General features: G+C 45.5%; 1 protein-coding gene across 1 annotated transcript in view; it reads left to right on the top strand.

The window, feature by feature from the left end:
* The first annotated feature begins 2,364 nt into the window (after positions 1–2,364).
* The window catches only part of TET2 (tet methylcytosine dioxygenase 2), a 73,842-nt gene continuing 62,343 nt past the window's right edge, over positions 2,365–13,863 (top strand). The window contains exon 1 of the mRNA XM_033059835.2: positions 2,365–2,502. Within this exon, the coding sequence (XP_032915726.1) occupies positions 2,473–2,502 (30 nt within the window). The 5' untranslated portion in view covers positions 2,365–2,472. The remainder of the gene's footprint in view (positions 2,503–13,863) is intronic.

The raw sequence follows: 13,863 nt of genomic DNA on the forward strand, positions 1-13,863 counted from the left end.
ATTCATATGTGCAGGTAACACATGCATGAGTGGTCCCTTATCTTCAGCACAGGAGCGCAGTCAGAAAACAAAATAATTTCAACTCAGCTCCAAACTCCTGCTTGTGGCTTTTGGATTTGGTGGTTGTTGGAGGGTTTTTCTTTCTTTTTTTTTTTTTCCATTTTACCCACCCCGTCAGTTACCCAGGTTTGCAGCTGCTTGCTCATGCAAAGGGAAGAGAGGTATTTGCTCCGATGCAGCAGCATTCTGCCAAAACCAGCCACCTGCCTTTTCCACCCACAAAGGGTTCACGGGCACCAGAGGGATCGGAGCCATGCAAAGGAGAGTCACCTCTCCCAGCACAATGCAAATTGCTGGAGAAAAGCACAGAGAGAGAAGCCTCGCCAAACCCTGTCAACATCGAGCCCTGGTTGGGCAGAACAAGACAGTGCAGAGGATGGAGGTGTCTGCAGTGCCGTAAGGGCAGTTTAGGACGAAACAGAGCTTTGAAGCCACTGAGAGGCTGAGCATGTTCGTTGCTTGTCATGTCAGCTGGATGTGCCACACCAGGGGATAAAGTAAAAGTAACCCTAGCCTTTAATAAAACACACAAACTTAAAAGAGTTTCAAACTGGAAATCAAGAAAGTGCTATGAAAGCACAAAAAAGGGCAAAATTGAGGCAGATATTGACCGGGGTTTTTTTTCATGTTTTACTTTTCCAAAAAGAGAGAGACCCGAGTCTATTTGCATAGATTTAGGCTGCACTAAATGCTGCTGAAGTCAGCTCTGCAGAAATAAACACAAAGATCTTTGTCAGAAACCCCATGCATATTCCTACAGGATACGGCTAGCCAGCCCAGCACCTTTCCAAGGGCTGGGGAGAACGAGCCGTCTTGAAAAGGTACAAAAGTGACACTCTACCACCATCACAGAGCTATTTCAGCAAGTTGTAAGGGCAAACTCCTATCCCTAGTGTACTTACGAAATGTTTCACAGAAATTAAAGTAAAAACAAAACTCAGACAACAACCTGTGATATGAAAAACAAATTACTCAACGATGACCTAAACTTCCTAGAAATCACTCCGATCTGCATCAAATGCACCAGATTTGTCATCTTGCTGAAACCCTTTTTCACCAGCCTGTCTTTGCCAAGCAGGGGACAGATGGGGATTCAGCATCTCTCGGGCACCACTGATGAACTCAGCGCTTGTAGATCATCTTCTGGCACCCCCTGGGGTGAATGAAGGATGCACTGGAGAGGAAGAGAGAGTCTGGTCGGAAAGGTAATGCTCTTCTAAAGTCCTCTCGGGCTCCGCACGCGTCCCGGCCAGGCCGGAGGCTGGAGGCTGCTCTCCTTGGCGCAGTGGGAAGTAGAGGGACCCGCTGGAGGAGACGCCCCGGGGTCCGTCCGGCGCTCAGGACTCCAGGCGGTGTTTCGGCGGTGGGAAAGCCCAGCGCTGATTCCCAGAGAGGCAATTTGCATGCTTTTACTTCTGTTCCCCTCAGCTGCCCAGCTGGGAGGGCTCCAGCTCCGCCGGTGAAAGGCGGCGAGCGGCGCACAGAGGGAACGGCAGCGGGGACCTATCCCCCGCCCGGGGGCTGGCAGAGGGCTCGGAGAGCACCAAGCTCCGCTCCCGGGGCTGCCAGGCAGCCAGACCTCCTTCTGCGGCTCCAGCTGCCGCGGGAAGGACACGATTTCTCCTGCGGCGAGCCACAAGCCCATAGTTTGGGAATGGTGCCGCTAGTCCCGCACGGAGCCGCGGGATGCGGGCGCTCCCGGGAATGAGTGTCAGCTCAATCCCCGCTGGCAGCCCGGTGTCTGCGGGCACAGGGCTTCATTTGGGGGAAGCCTGAGGAGACTTTGCCGATTCCCCTCCTCGCCACTTTTCTTTCTTGGCTTTTCTTTAACGCTGCCAGCCGGCCACCGAGCACTACCACGCTGCACCCCCGAGCCTCCCGCCGCAGCCGGGGGAGAGCAGCCCGGGCACAGCAGAAGGGCTCCCGGGGCCGTGGGAAAGCGCGGCCGGCCCCCGGGGACGGGAGGGATGCGGGATGAGGGGTGTCCCAGGGGGAGTGGCGGGGGCTGGCGCGGGAGGGCGGTACCCTCCGCCCCGCCGTGTCCCGCGAACCCACCGGCGAAAGCAGAAAAGGCGGGAGGGGCGAGAGAGCGGGGGTGGGAATCCCCAAAAGACCGAAAGAGCGTCAGCAGCCGGGAAAAAAGCCCCGCGCGCCGGTAGCGGGGACGGCGCCGGTAGCGGGGACGGCGCCGGTGACGGTGCTGGGGGCGCCCCCGCGCCGCGCGCTGGGGGGGGCCGGGGGGAGCCGTGCCGCGCGCGCGGGGCGGTGCGCGGGGCGGGCGCCGACGTCAGGGCGCCGCGCGCATATTGATGCGGGGGCCCGGCCGCGCTCGCCAAGGAGCAGAAGGAAGCAAGATGGCGGCGCTGTAGGAGCGGGGAGCGCGGAGCGCGGCGCCTGGGCTGTGCGTGCTGGATGTCGGCGAGGCTGAGGGACGCGGCAGAGGTCAGAGCGGGATCCCCGCGCCGGCCGCTTTCTCCGCCCGGCACTGCGTGGAGGTGTCGCGGGGCAGCGCCGCGCCGCCGGGGGACGGCGAGGAGGGGTCGCCGCCGTGGGTCCCCCAATATGGCTGATTGACAGGGGCGGCGGGGCCGCCGCCTCCCCCTCCCCACGGAGCCGGACCCGGGCTTCGGCTCGCCGCCCCTCCCCGCGCCTTTGTCTGCGGACGGGGGACCGCGGCCGGAGGCGCCCCGGCTTTGTGCCGCTCCCCGGCCCCGGGCGGACACAAAGGCGGGCGCAGCCCGGGGAGAGGGGAGAGAGGCGGGGGGCTTGCGGGGCCTGGGGAAGGCGAGGCGGTTGCGAGCGGACCGCGGTGCCGGGGGGCTCGGGAGGGAGAAGTGCGGGCGAGGCGGGGGTTCGGAGCGAGGCCTCCCTTTTTCCATGCAAAGCTCCACACGCGTGTTTTGCCCGCGTTGCTAAACCCCGCCGTCGGGGCACAATGTGGTCACGGAATGAAAAGGAGATTCACTTTCCCGAGCGTGTTCCCCTGAAATAACGCTTTCGGCGAGGTCAGGCTCGTTCCCCGCCAGATGACAGGCAAGAGCAACAACCTCGGCACGCCTGAGTCGGACGCGCGGCAGTGCGCGCTCGCTCGCATCGCGGCATTTATCGGCTTTAAATCACCCCCTTAAACACCAGCACTCATTATCGTGCCCAGAGTTAAAAGGGGCCTTTTCGGCTCGCGGTCTGAGTGTTGGAAATTCAGCAGACTCTTTTCTGTTAAGTAATTTTCCTTTTCGGAGTGAGGTGAAGGGAAAAGTGATGTGGTCCAGCGTGCTTTCACCGAAACGCTGCAGCCAAAGATCTCATCACAAGATTTTCTTTCCGTGATGAGCGGCATGCGAATGTGCAGGCTCTGAGCAGTGTTCGGCAGCTCTGAATATATGTTCAACATCATTTTCTTCTCTTTTTCCTTTCAATGTGTAGTTTAAGAGTTTCAGAGATGAGGAGATAACAGTGTCCCTAGTGAAAGCAGGTCAGTGGGTGTTGTTTGTCGGATAATGAGGCCGTTCTATTCGCGTGTTAATGGCAGGTTGACTTACTGCCGCAGGGGGTGAGTGCAGTCACACATTCACTTGTGTATCTGCATGTGTATTCCGCGATGGCACTTTGGAGGTTGTAAACTGCAAAACAGTGGTTGCCGAAGATACTCAACAGGGAGATGTCAATGGTTAATAGTCCTGTCTAAACTCGAGTTACGGTGGGATCTGGCTGCTGCTGTTAACTCTCTGAAACAATGTACCCATCTTGGATTTTATCCCACAGAAAACCACCATTGGGAACCAATGAAAAAAATCTGTTGGGCAGTATTTTATCTCTCTCATAGAAAGCTTAGTTTGAACCCTGACAAGTGAAGACAGAAAGCATTTAAATCTAGAAACCAGAGTAAGGGGAGGAGGGAAAAAGGGAAGGCAAAGATGTGGTGGGACTAAACTGCTGTTAAGATGAAGAACTCAAAAGTCACCTTTCAGTGGAAAGAGTTGTTACATTTAGGGAAGTGACATAAAAAACCCTTTGTGAATGCATCCAGGAAACCTCAGAAAGTGGTTTTGTATTGCCCATTCCAAACAAATCTTATAAAGAAGACAAGGTTGAACAGAGACACTGAGGCACCTGAATCAACCGAATTCTCACTGTTGGTAGCAAGGTTTTTAGCCAGAACTTTGGCATTGTGATGATTCATTGTGGTGGCTTTTAGCCAGGGAAACTGGTATTGTTTTGATATAGTCCACATGGTCTTAGACTTTGGCATGTCAGCATTGTTTAAAGAACAAGAAATGTGTGCTTGTTGCAAGTTGCTGAGTTATTATGATGGACAGATTTCCAAGGTCTCTTGTTGGTACCAGTGCTGCACTGGGTAGCAGAAATGCAAGGTTGTAAATGTTTTGGCTTTTACATGCAGAATCAGAAGAACCTGTAGTTGATGTTGGAATGGACATTTCAGCTGCCAAAGTTGGATGGGTCTGTTTCTTCTTGCCTAAGCACTTTAGATGGTGCTGGTCTGTGTCTTCCTCACTGTTCCTTTAAATATTAGCAACAGCCCTAAAGAAAAGGAGAGGGGAAAAAAAGCCCTCATCATATTTTGGAAGAAATCTGCTCCTCAAAACAAACAAGAAGGTCAGGTTGGATTAATGTTACTGACCCTGGTTACTTGCATGGACAGTAGTGTTTTTATCAATGTGCCTAAGCAGTGACTTTAAATCCTTTATTCCATTTTGTTCCAAGTGGAAGATGTATTTAGCGTTTCTGTAAGAGCCAAGTGAGGCCCTTTTTAAAAAGCTGACACTTTGTCAAGGTGGAATTCCAGAAGAGCTGTCAAATTTGGCTTGTCACAGCGATTGACCTCTACCTCTCTCCCTGGGCTGCTGCACAGTAGCTCGAGGCATGGTAGCAGCATCTGTAAGCCAGCTTCACAACTGGAGCTTGAAAGTGGTAGAACAAAGTTGCCAAGTTTCAAGTAGAGTTGGTGGTTATCTTGGAAACTGCACTGGAGAACACAACCACAAATTATTTTGGCAAATAATATACAGTATTTATTTAGTCCAGCTCTCTGATTGCTGTTAAGGCAGTCAGCCAGCGGCTTTAAGTGTTGAGACATCATTCTGAAAGGCAATGTGCTGGTTCTGAAATGGAGTGGGATGTACTATGATTCATTATTAAAAAAAAAAAAAAAGCTGTAGTCTGAACAGAGATGAAGCATATGACTGCATCATGGCTGAAAGCCAAAAAGAGAATTGTATGAATCAATCACACTTGCAGTATTATTCCCATCCCTTGCTTCATAAGGCAGTGAATACCATCTTACTCATTTAGTGATATTCTGCAGCAGAAATATGCTTTTGAACACTGAACAAGTAACTACTAACAAATTGCCATAATTCTGTTGCTTTATGATCACTGCTTACATGTTCAACTTAACTTGCATACCTCATCCCAATAATCCTACATAATAAAACCTTACAAATGGAAAGTACTGTGAGTAATCATCCTCGCAGTCACCCATTGAAAAGAAATCACTTCTGCCTTACCTTAGGGTAGATGAGTTTGCTTTAAAAAAAATCTATATGTGTGTGGGTGTATATATATATATATATATATATATATATATATGTGGAAAATCACCCATTTTGCCGAGGAACTGCTCAGTGGGTGGATGCAGAGATGGTGGGGTTAAGAAATAAAATTCTGACCCTCCAGCATCAGCTGGACTAATCCCAAGGACAGCTGATAACTGACCCAAAAAGATTGTTTGGATTAAAATACTGGGAATGTGCCTTGCATTATGTAGCAGGGAAGAAGAAGGTAGAGAAAAATAAGGTCTGAGAACTAGAAAGAGCAGCTAACTAATTTTACCCATATATCACACACTGTTCTTGAAATTAAGAAGAAAATATGTCCTAACTTATAGGTGGATCAGGAAGAGTTTTTTACTAGTTTTTCACAGGAAAGAATTTTAAATCTGAGGTCACTTTAAAGACAATTGCCATGCTTTGAAAAACACTTTAACAAATAAAAACCATAAAGATTTAGATTCCTGTCTGTCTTTTCAAGCAGGCCTGTTCATCTCTGTAAAACACCTTCCAGAATGCTGAATCATCTTAGTAACCTGAACAAAACTGAGGCTGTCTTTAAAAAGCGAAGTTTTATGTGGAGGTGTGGATTCCAAGTTGGAGTGTTGTTGCCTTGTAGTACACATATGGCAAGAAATCCCAGAAGGATTATTCTTACAGATAAATAAAGGCTTGCAGTATTTGACCTAATTCCTTGTGCGTGTGTTTTTCCTCTTACTAAAACAAAAATAAAACATTAAACACAGGAGGCATTTCTGCTGCAGTGTGGAAAGGAATAGGCTTGTTCTCTGTTCAAGTTCAGCAAGAAAGGATAATTCAGCATTTTAAGCCTAATCAAGTACAAAGTTTTGTTAAACCACAGTGGGAAGTTTCAAAGAAGAGAGCAGGTGAGTGTTTAGATAGCTAAGATAACCAGAAGTATCTCAATAACCAAATACCCATTGGAAGTGTCTTCTCCAGGTACAGGGCACTACCATCCACACTCTGATTAAATACTATGATGCAATTTAGACAACATGAAATAATCTTCACATGTTCTACAGCGTTACCTCTAACCTCAAATATATTCCATGTTTTCCCAGCAGACAAATATTGGTTTTACCAGATGTATGCATGGGGGAGGGGAAGTTTTCAGGTTTAAGTTGAACTTTTGCAGCTGTATCAAGAGCATCTGCATTCTTTAATGAGCTATCCTGTCCTTAAACTCACATTTCAATGACTAAAGTTGAAACAACTCTTCTGCCTAATCTCCTTTCCAATAATGCATCAGCAGTCCAAGTTTGTGTTCCAGTGTCCTGGCATGAGCTACTCTAAGTCGCATCATGTTGGGAAAGGATTTGGCTCCATTGCAGCAAAACCCCGGCTTACCAAGTGGGTAGGTTTAGGTCAGGACGATTACTCTCCATGTGGTTACGTGCACGTGGTTTGAGTGTTTACAAACAGTGTCCCAGCATCCTCGGCAGCTGCCTTGACGCAGCCAGTGAGGACAGAGTTCTAGGAATGTCCCTAGTCTCACGGACAATGGAGGAAGGGAGAAGAAATAAAAAAATGCAGAGTTTTAAGAACACATATCATAGTTTGGGTTTTGGCTGAGCTTTCTGCATCTGGTTACATTCTAGACCACTGGATCCTTTGTCAAGCACAGTTGTTTTTTTTCCTCTGCTTGAGCGTAGTCTGGGCTGTGTTGACGGGTTTGTCTGGAACAGACTGACCTGAAGTATGAGACGGGGGTTAAGGGAATTGTTGCAAAGGTTTCAAATTATTTTTGTGCCCCTCCTCCCCTTTTAAAATATATATAATTAATTCAAGTCCCAAAAGCTTTTATGGCAAAACAGCTCTTTACAATATAAGAATACCACTGTAAATGGTTATATATTGTTTCCTTAATTAAGCATGATTCACTGCCTGTTAGGATTCTAGAACAATTCCCTTTTTAAAGAACCAGAAAGAAATCATGAATCCTACTAACTTTATGAGTAAAATCAAATAGTTGTAAGTCTTTATTACTTAATGAGGCATGTTGACACAAAGAGGTGTTGCTGTTACGAAAGTTTTACCACTGCAAGGCAAGTTTTGGATCTCCATTAGATGTAAGAAGCTTGGTGGAAATTTTTTTGCACCAACCAAGTGAATAATGCCACCAATCTGTTGCTCAAAAAAAAAAAGAAAAAAGGAGTGGGAAGAAGTGCTGTTAATTTTTGGGGATGCCTTGCAGAGATGAAAAGGCACTGTAACTCATCAGAAGCACCCAACTTACAACATGTTCCATGCTCTTCCCTGTGGACCTAAATCAAACCTGTCGGACCAGTTCTGGTCTTCAGAGACACTTGAAGCCTATGCCCTCTATGTCCTGTAGGACCTTGTTATCAGAGGTTCTAACACTCCTTATCCAGTCCCATGCACATTTTTCAGACTTTCTTAGGCAGTTTTGCAGGAAGCTCTCAGAACATTTTGCAAAGCACATCACTTGCTTTACAAAATTACTCCTACGATCTGTTTTCTCTTCATAGGAAGGAAGCAGTTGGTACAAATGCCTCTTCCATGTTCTGAATTTGTCTGCTTGAGTCATGGTATTCACTGCAACAGAGTCATGCAACAGAGTAGGAAGGCTGATCACACGTTATACACGTGGCTTCTGCCAACAGTTGTATGTTCACATTGATTGCTCCCATTTTATGTTGATGTCTATTACAACACTGTAATTTTGTAATTACACTGCAGTAGTGTCTTCTCATTTGCAGGACAAAATGATTTGTGTCATACACAGAATCTACTTCTGTTTCAGTAAGCTCTTTATCACCTTTCATTTTTTTTCCCGGCCTTTTTTTTGACCTACAGTTCGCATTACTCTTGCACTAGCTGGGTAGAAGAAGGTAGGGAGCAAGCAAGAGTAAAGCGTGTGAGAGAATACATGACAAAAGCATTCCTGAGTTTGTGCTGTTTGTTCCTTCTCTTGCCACTTCTGGCCCTGTTAGAGAGATCAAAGGGTTAACGTTAACCCTGGGCCTGATTCTGGTGGCAGTTTTGCCCTCTTCTTCTGTGTCCTTTAGTATCTTTCCAGATTTGTCCTTTCGAATGAGACAGCAACTATTCATGCAACACTCACCCCCATTTCATGCCCCTGATGCTTTTTTTGTCTTTGTTTAATGTTTGTTCTTTCAGTGCTACTTCACTTGTGTTTGAAGTCACATTCTTTGATATTATAAAATTTTTATACTTGCCAAAGGATAAAAAACTCTTTCAGCTCTTATGTAAGCAAAAAGGAGGAAAGAATGATTGCATATTTTCTCTTGTATGCAAATACCATTACTCTCCTGCTCAAAATGAGGAAAAGGAATTGTCGCAGTAAAACAGGAGTTTCTACTCTTTTCCAAAAGTTAAAGACCACAGAAGTGAGATAGTTCCATGAAGCTTCAAGTGCATGTACAGCTTAATAAAAGGAATGCCATTTATCCCTAAAAGAGAACATAGGGAAGCTGGCAAATACATGGGACTCACTTATTCCAGGGATATGGAGCAGTGGCAGTATGTGTGAACACATATTACAGATTTTAACATACTTTCTTTTAGGTTATCAAATTTTTGTTCCCTCTGCACTCCTTTACTTGCTTTTCTATTTGAAGTTTGTCTGCCCAAAAAAGCTCTGAAGTATTACTTAAATGGCAACACTAAAAATAAAAAACATGAAAGCTGAGCAACTGGAAAGGGTCATATTTAACACTTACATAATTTTGGGTATCTAGTAGACGTTTTGTGGGAAGAAAAATGTATGCTAATGTGTTTCCCATTCCATGCACAAGTAGTTGCAAATGTACACATCACATACCTAGGAGCAAGTGAAAATACAGACCAAATAGGGAAAAACACTCTTGATATTCATAAAGATGAAAACTGCACAAAGCAGAAAAATACAGCCTTTCAGTTCTCTGTTGTTTCTATGGTGCTTTCCATACTTTACATGGAATATTTGTTTTCCTTAAGTAAGTTTAGACTTGTACTTTTCTGCTTCCCTGTAATCCTTAATGCAGAGAAGCTTCTGTAGGTGTGAGAAAGCAGTAAGAAAACCAAGAACCGTGCTGATCTGTTTTCTTTCTCTCTATTACTGTGTGTAAGCCTGAGAAGTGAGAAACCAGGCAGAAAAATACAGATTTCTATCTGTTTTTCCACTGTGTCTATGCTGTACAGTTGACAATACATTAAATATAGGTGGGTTTTTTCTCCCCAATGTGAGCTGACTTGTGATTCTGCAAACTGCCATTTTCACAAAGCCCTATTCATTTTTCTTGGGCTCGCCAAGCTATGCCAGAGACACTTGGAGCAGTGAAGCACCTAGTCAGTCATATACTTTGTAGTACTGAAAAAAGAAAAGTAGTTTTTGGGCTTGTTTTTTTTGGTTTTTTGTGGTTTTTTTGGGAGGAGGACAGTGAGAAGAAGTGGATGGAAAGACTACAGGTATAGAAGGTGAAAAACAAATTTTTACTTTTTTACTTAGAAACCCCAACTTTTCAAAGCAGTTGCAAGTTAACATGTATTTTGCTATGAAATGTAGACTCTAGCAGATGAATAAGACGTTACACTTCTGGAAGAGGGGGTCTAACTACCAACAGAATAGCTGCTTTTTCTTGAAACAAGGAGCTGGTTGGAGATAGTTTGTTGGACAAGCTGGAGCATGAGTCTAATTCAAGATGGCAACTCTGATGCTTCTAAATATAAGGAGAGTGGATAGAGTGAAATTAATTGTTGCACATTAGGAGGCACCTCATATCCCAGCCACGAAACAGAATCCTACTGTGCTTGGGGCTGTACAAACGTAAGCCATTTTTATTCTGTCTTACTATTTAATTCAGTGAAAGAGGTAGAAAAAAGGGGTCTGGCAGCACACAAGGGGCCAGAGTGTTAGTAACTCTTGTTTATAGCAGAGGCAGGCAGCTCCCTTTCAAAAAACTAAATATTTGCAGTAAATAAAGCAAAGCTGCTATTAGTGCCTGCTCACTCTGTGTGTGTGTGTGTGTGTGTGTGTGTGTGTCAGAGGAGCTCCTGAGCAGTACTCCTGCAGCCTTTTCCCCAGGGTGCTCATGTTAATGAGCAGGCAAAACACGCAAAGGAGAAAAAGGGTATAAAATTAATCAGTAACAACTGAGAGCCAAAGCACACAGACATCATGCAATATGGTACAAACCCTGCTGGAGTCATTAATTTTCTGTGCCCTTTTTTTTCTTAACCCTGAAGACCTACAGGAAAGCTGTGGTACAGCTGGGAACTGAACCCATATCTCCTAAACCCCAGTGCTTTACCCATGATACCCTCCTTCCTGCTCATTCAAAAGTTTACAGATCGTTTTCTCTGCTTACTGAGATAACACAAGTATCAATTTTAAGAAACAGAAACTTGACTCTTTTCACTTTTTTTAAAAATAGTTTGGTTTTCAGTAGCATTTTCTGTTGATTGACAACATGTTCTGGTTTTGCTGCACAAACTTTTGGACCTCTAAATCAGCAGTGCTTATCCAAAACAACTCAGCAAATTAAAATTGAATAAATCTCCTCAGGGAAAAGGATGACTTTTTGTTCACTGTTTTGTGGCACTGTTTAAACCTTCCACTCCAAGTGAGATAAGGATGCAGGGAAGAATGTTATCTCCATTTTACTGACACTGTAGGTGTCTCCATGTTCCTCCAAACAAATAATTAAAATAATAATTAAAAGTAGTAGGTTGTGTCAGTTAATCACAGTGTGTGAAACAGTTATAACATTTCTATAAGTAGGTACTCCAGTTAACTCCCTTTAATACCCTTGATCCTCCTATTCATTCAGGAAAGATTTCCCACAGTCTGCAAGCCGTTCGAGTACATCAGCTCCAACCTACCACACAATTCCCATTTGATCTATCAATTAAAGGTTTGTCAGGATCCACAAACGTTCATGTTGACATCACACTTGGTAGCAGAGCTCAAAGGAGGGAAAAATACGAAAATAAAACCAATTTTATTTTCTTGGCAGAAATCTCTCTGCGGGAGATGGGATGCACAAACCTGCATTAACCTGACATTAACCTTAGCAGCATTCATAGCTTTCTGTTCAAGAGTCCACCTTCATCTCCAAAACCTGAAGTGGAGATGGCAAGCTTTAATGTCTCTGGCCTTTGAGAATTCCTTTGCTGTGTGTCATGGTCATAGCTCAACCTGCCTGGTTACATAGTGCATTTAACCAAGAGCCCACCCTATTTGACTTCAGCACATTCATGGACTTGTGATACAATCCATGATGAACTGCATTTGGAAATAAAATCCAGTAGGTAATTTAACTTGTGCAGCATCTCTGGATACAGCTGATACAGATACAGAAGACATGAATGACAGATGGATTTTTCCCTTCCATGTTTAGAGATACAATACCACTGCAAACAACTTTGGAAAAAGATGGAGCAGAGCATTCAGGCTTTCGTCCCACAGTTGCTCCTCTCCCCACAGCGGTTTGGAGATTCAGCCAGCCAAGCCCCATGTGGCTCATGTGCACATGGCCGTGCTGTTTACAAACACCCTCCTAGGTGTCCCCAGGCACCACTGGGTGCCACACTGCACCTTGTGAGAGCTCCTGTTTTTCACCCAGTCGTGGCTAAAGGCAGGGCTATGATTGGCTGTGGAGCCTGCTAGCTTGTTCAGGTTTGCTCATTTTACGTTTAAACAATATTCAAACCAGGGGTTTAGAGCAAGGTCGTCCACAGCAAGTCAAAAATAGAAACCTCATTTGCTCGATAGCATAGTAGCACTGGAGAGCGCTAGCTAGATGTACACACAACAGTGAGGAAGGTGCTTTTCTGCTTTCCAGAAACACTAGTAAGGAATTGGGTAATGTTTACAGTAGGGAAAGATTTCAAAAAGCCTGTGGAAATGAATTGACACCTTTTTTTCTTTTCCTACTAACAAACCAGGGAACACTTCTTGTCCAGGTTTAAGAGATGGGGCTCAAGAAAACACAAGTAGTTTGGAGCAGCTGGTATTTAAAACCAGAGCTGCATTGTCACTCAAAGACTGCCTTAGTTCTGCGTTGTTGTAGCAGGCCACTGGCATACAGTAAAAAAGAGGTTTGAACAGCTGTGTGCTGCAGTGTTAAATGGCCTCCCATAGCTGAGGCACAAAAAGACAAAGCCCGCTTCTTTCCAGCTGCTCAGCTAAAATTGTATTCACTTACTTTTGCTACTCTCCTCACCAGTTCAGAGTTCAAGGACTCCTATATCTACCGTACTTTGAGTTCAGATAACAAGATGTAACTACATAGAGGGAAACAAACAGAAAAGTTCCTGTTCTTCAAAGACGTTCACTTTTTCTGTACTTGTTCCCTTGTTTTGTTTCGGGGTGTGCACAGTTTATTTTTCTCCTTTTGTTTTACTCTCCCTCCCTGCACCCCCTCCCGCTCACCCTCTGCTGCGTGCACACCCTCTTCAGCCGCCTCTCTGGCTTGCCTGGCCGAGAAGTGCGGACTCAGCAGAGACTGGTAACACTTTAACTCTTTGTCCTATTCTCAGCTCTCCCAGGAAAGGTCAAAGCAAATGAGACTTACAGCTGCGCTTGAAACACAGCCGTTATAATGGAGAGAGACATGGACCACTGCTCCCCCTGTCACGTTTTGTGAAGCATACGAAGTGTGTGTGTGGACTACATGAGATGAAACTTTGCATAGGCTGCATCTGCTTATTTCTCGTTAAGAGGAAATGAAAGATTTGTGACTTTTGTTTGTACTGGCCATATCATGCAACTTCTACTGATAAACAGAAATAATTTAGGAGCTACTTCCTCTAATGCCTGAAACGTGGTCTTAATTTCATCAGTGCAAAGCCAGCAAAAAGCTATTACAGACACGAATACTCTGTTATGTGCCTTTGAAGTGATTTTGGAAACTTTGGCAATGTGCCCTTATATGTTCTTTTCCCTAAGAGCCGCAGTTTTGCATTGTGTTCTGGGACCATGTGGGCTCCAATTTTAGTAACTTAGGGCAGAAAGGAGTTCCATTTTTCTTTAGAACAATTCAGCATTGCCATTTGCTTACACTGACAGACGAACCTGCGGGGCCACCATCAACATTAGCACACATCCACAGGTGCTACTTACAGGAAAAAGGTTCCCACTTGCCCTTCAGACACCCTGCCGTGGTGTCCCACAGGGCTGCGAGGGGTGTGCGCCAGCCGGGGCACTGGCGCTGCTTGGCTTCGCGACATCGCACTGGCGCCGAGCTTTAGC

This window comes from Catharus ustulatus, chromosome 5 (genome assembly GCF_009819885.2).
Source record: "Catharus ustulatus isolate bCatUst1 chromosome 5, bCatUst1.pri.v2, whole genome shotgun sequence".
In the NCBI taxonomy this organism is placed as follows: domain Eukaryota; kingdom Metazoa; phylum Chordata; class Aves; order Passeriformes; family Turdidae; genus Catharus; species Catharus ustulatus.